Source organism: Penaeus monodon, chromosome 24, assembly GCF_015228065.2.
Source record: "Penaeus monodon isolate SGIC_2016 chromosome 24, NSTDA_Pmon_1, whole genome shotgun sequence".
Lineage (NCBI taxonomy): Eukaryota > Metazoa > Arthropoda > Malacostraca > Decapoda > Penaeidae > Penaeus > Penaeus monodon.
The window spans coordinates 24412753-24413423 of NC_051409.1; the positions used below are offsets into that span (position 1 = coordinate 24412753).

Sequence of the window (671 nt, forward strand, 5' to 3'; positions counted from 1 at the left end):
GTACACAGACAGACAGATTGATAGATGAAATTATATTGGATAATATTTATTATATATATTCATATAGATAAAGAGACAGAGAGACCTATCCTTATCCGAAATGGTAGACTGAGGTCAAGACGCAGCCGGGCAGAGCGGACCCGCGAGGCTTAGACGCGCGGCCTGGCTGATGGAGGAGTGCGAGAAAGACGCGTCCTTCAGAACTACACGTATAAGGGAAAAAAAATAATGGGGAAGTGCTACGAAAAAGAGCAAGTTGATTTCAAGCGCAAATTCCTTGAATGCTATGTTGTTTTATTCGCTAATGGCAGTGATACTACGATGGTTTCATGACGCTGCTTTGTTATTATGCTTCTCCGTTATGATTACTGTAACAGGCTTCCCATGGTACCTAATATCATATCTTCCTGCGCTCCTCTTCCTCGGGGGTAAGCAACTCTACTTTGCTCTCAGGTTTCCCGACGCTTATTACTGGGAAATGGCAAGACCGGCGGAGGAGACGGCGTGGCTTAACTTCACAGAGATGGTAAGCTGATAGTTCAGGGCATTTTGTGAATGATAATGGAATGTGGGAATTCCGTTTAGTTACATTGTTATTAGTCTTGGCTAAGGTATTTCACCCTTCAACGACTACAGAGCTATATTTTGTCGAAATGTTGGCTACCTACAAA

The 671-nt window shown here is 43.2% G+C and overlaps 1 protein-coding gene across 1 annotated transcript in view; it reads left to right on the forward strand.

The window, feature by feature from the left end:
* The window catches only part of LOC119588911 (peroxisomal N(1)-acetyl-spermine/spermidine oxidase-like), a 34945-nt gene that overhangs the window by 31053 nt on the left and 3221 nt on the right, over window positions 1-671 (forward strand). Inside the window, 3 exon segments of the mRNA XM_037937531.1 lie at window positions 114-188; window positions 191-251; window positions 454-526. Coding sequence (XP_037793459.1) covers window positions 114-188; window positions 191-251; window positions 454-526 — 209 coding nt within the window.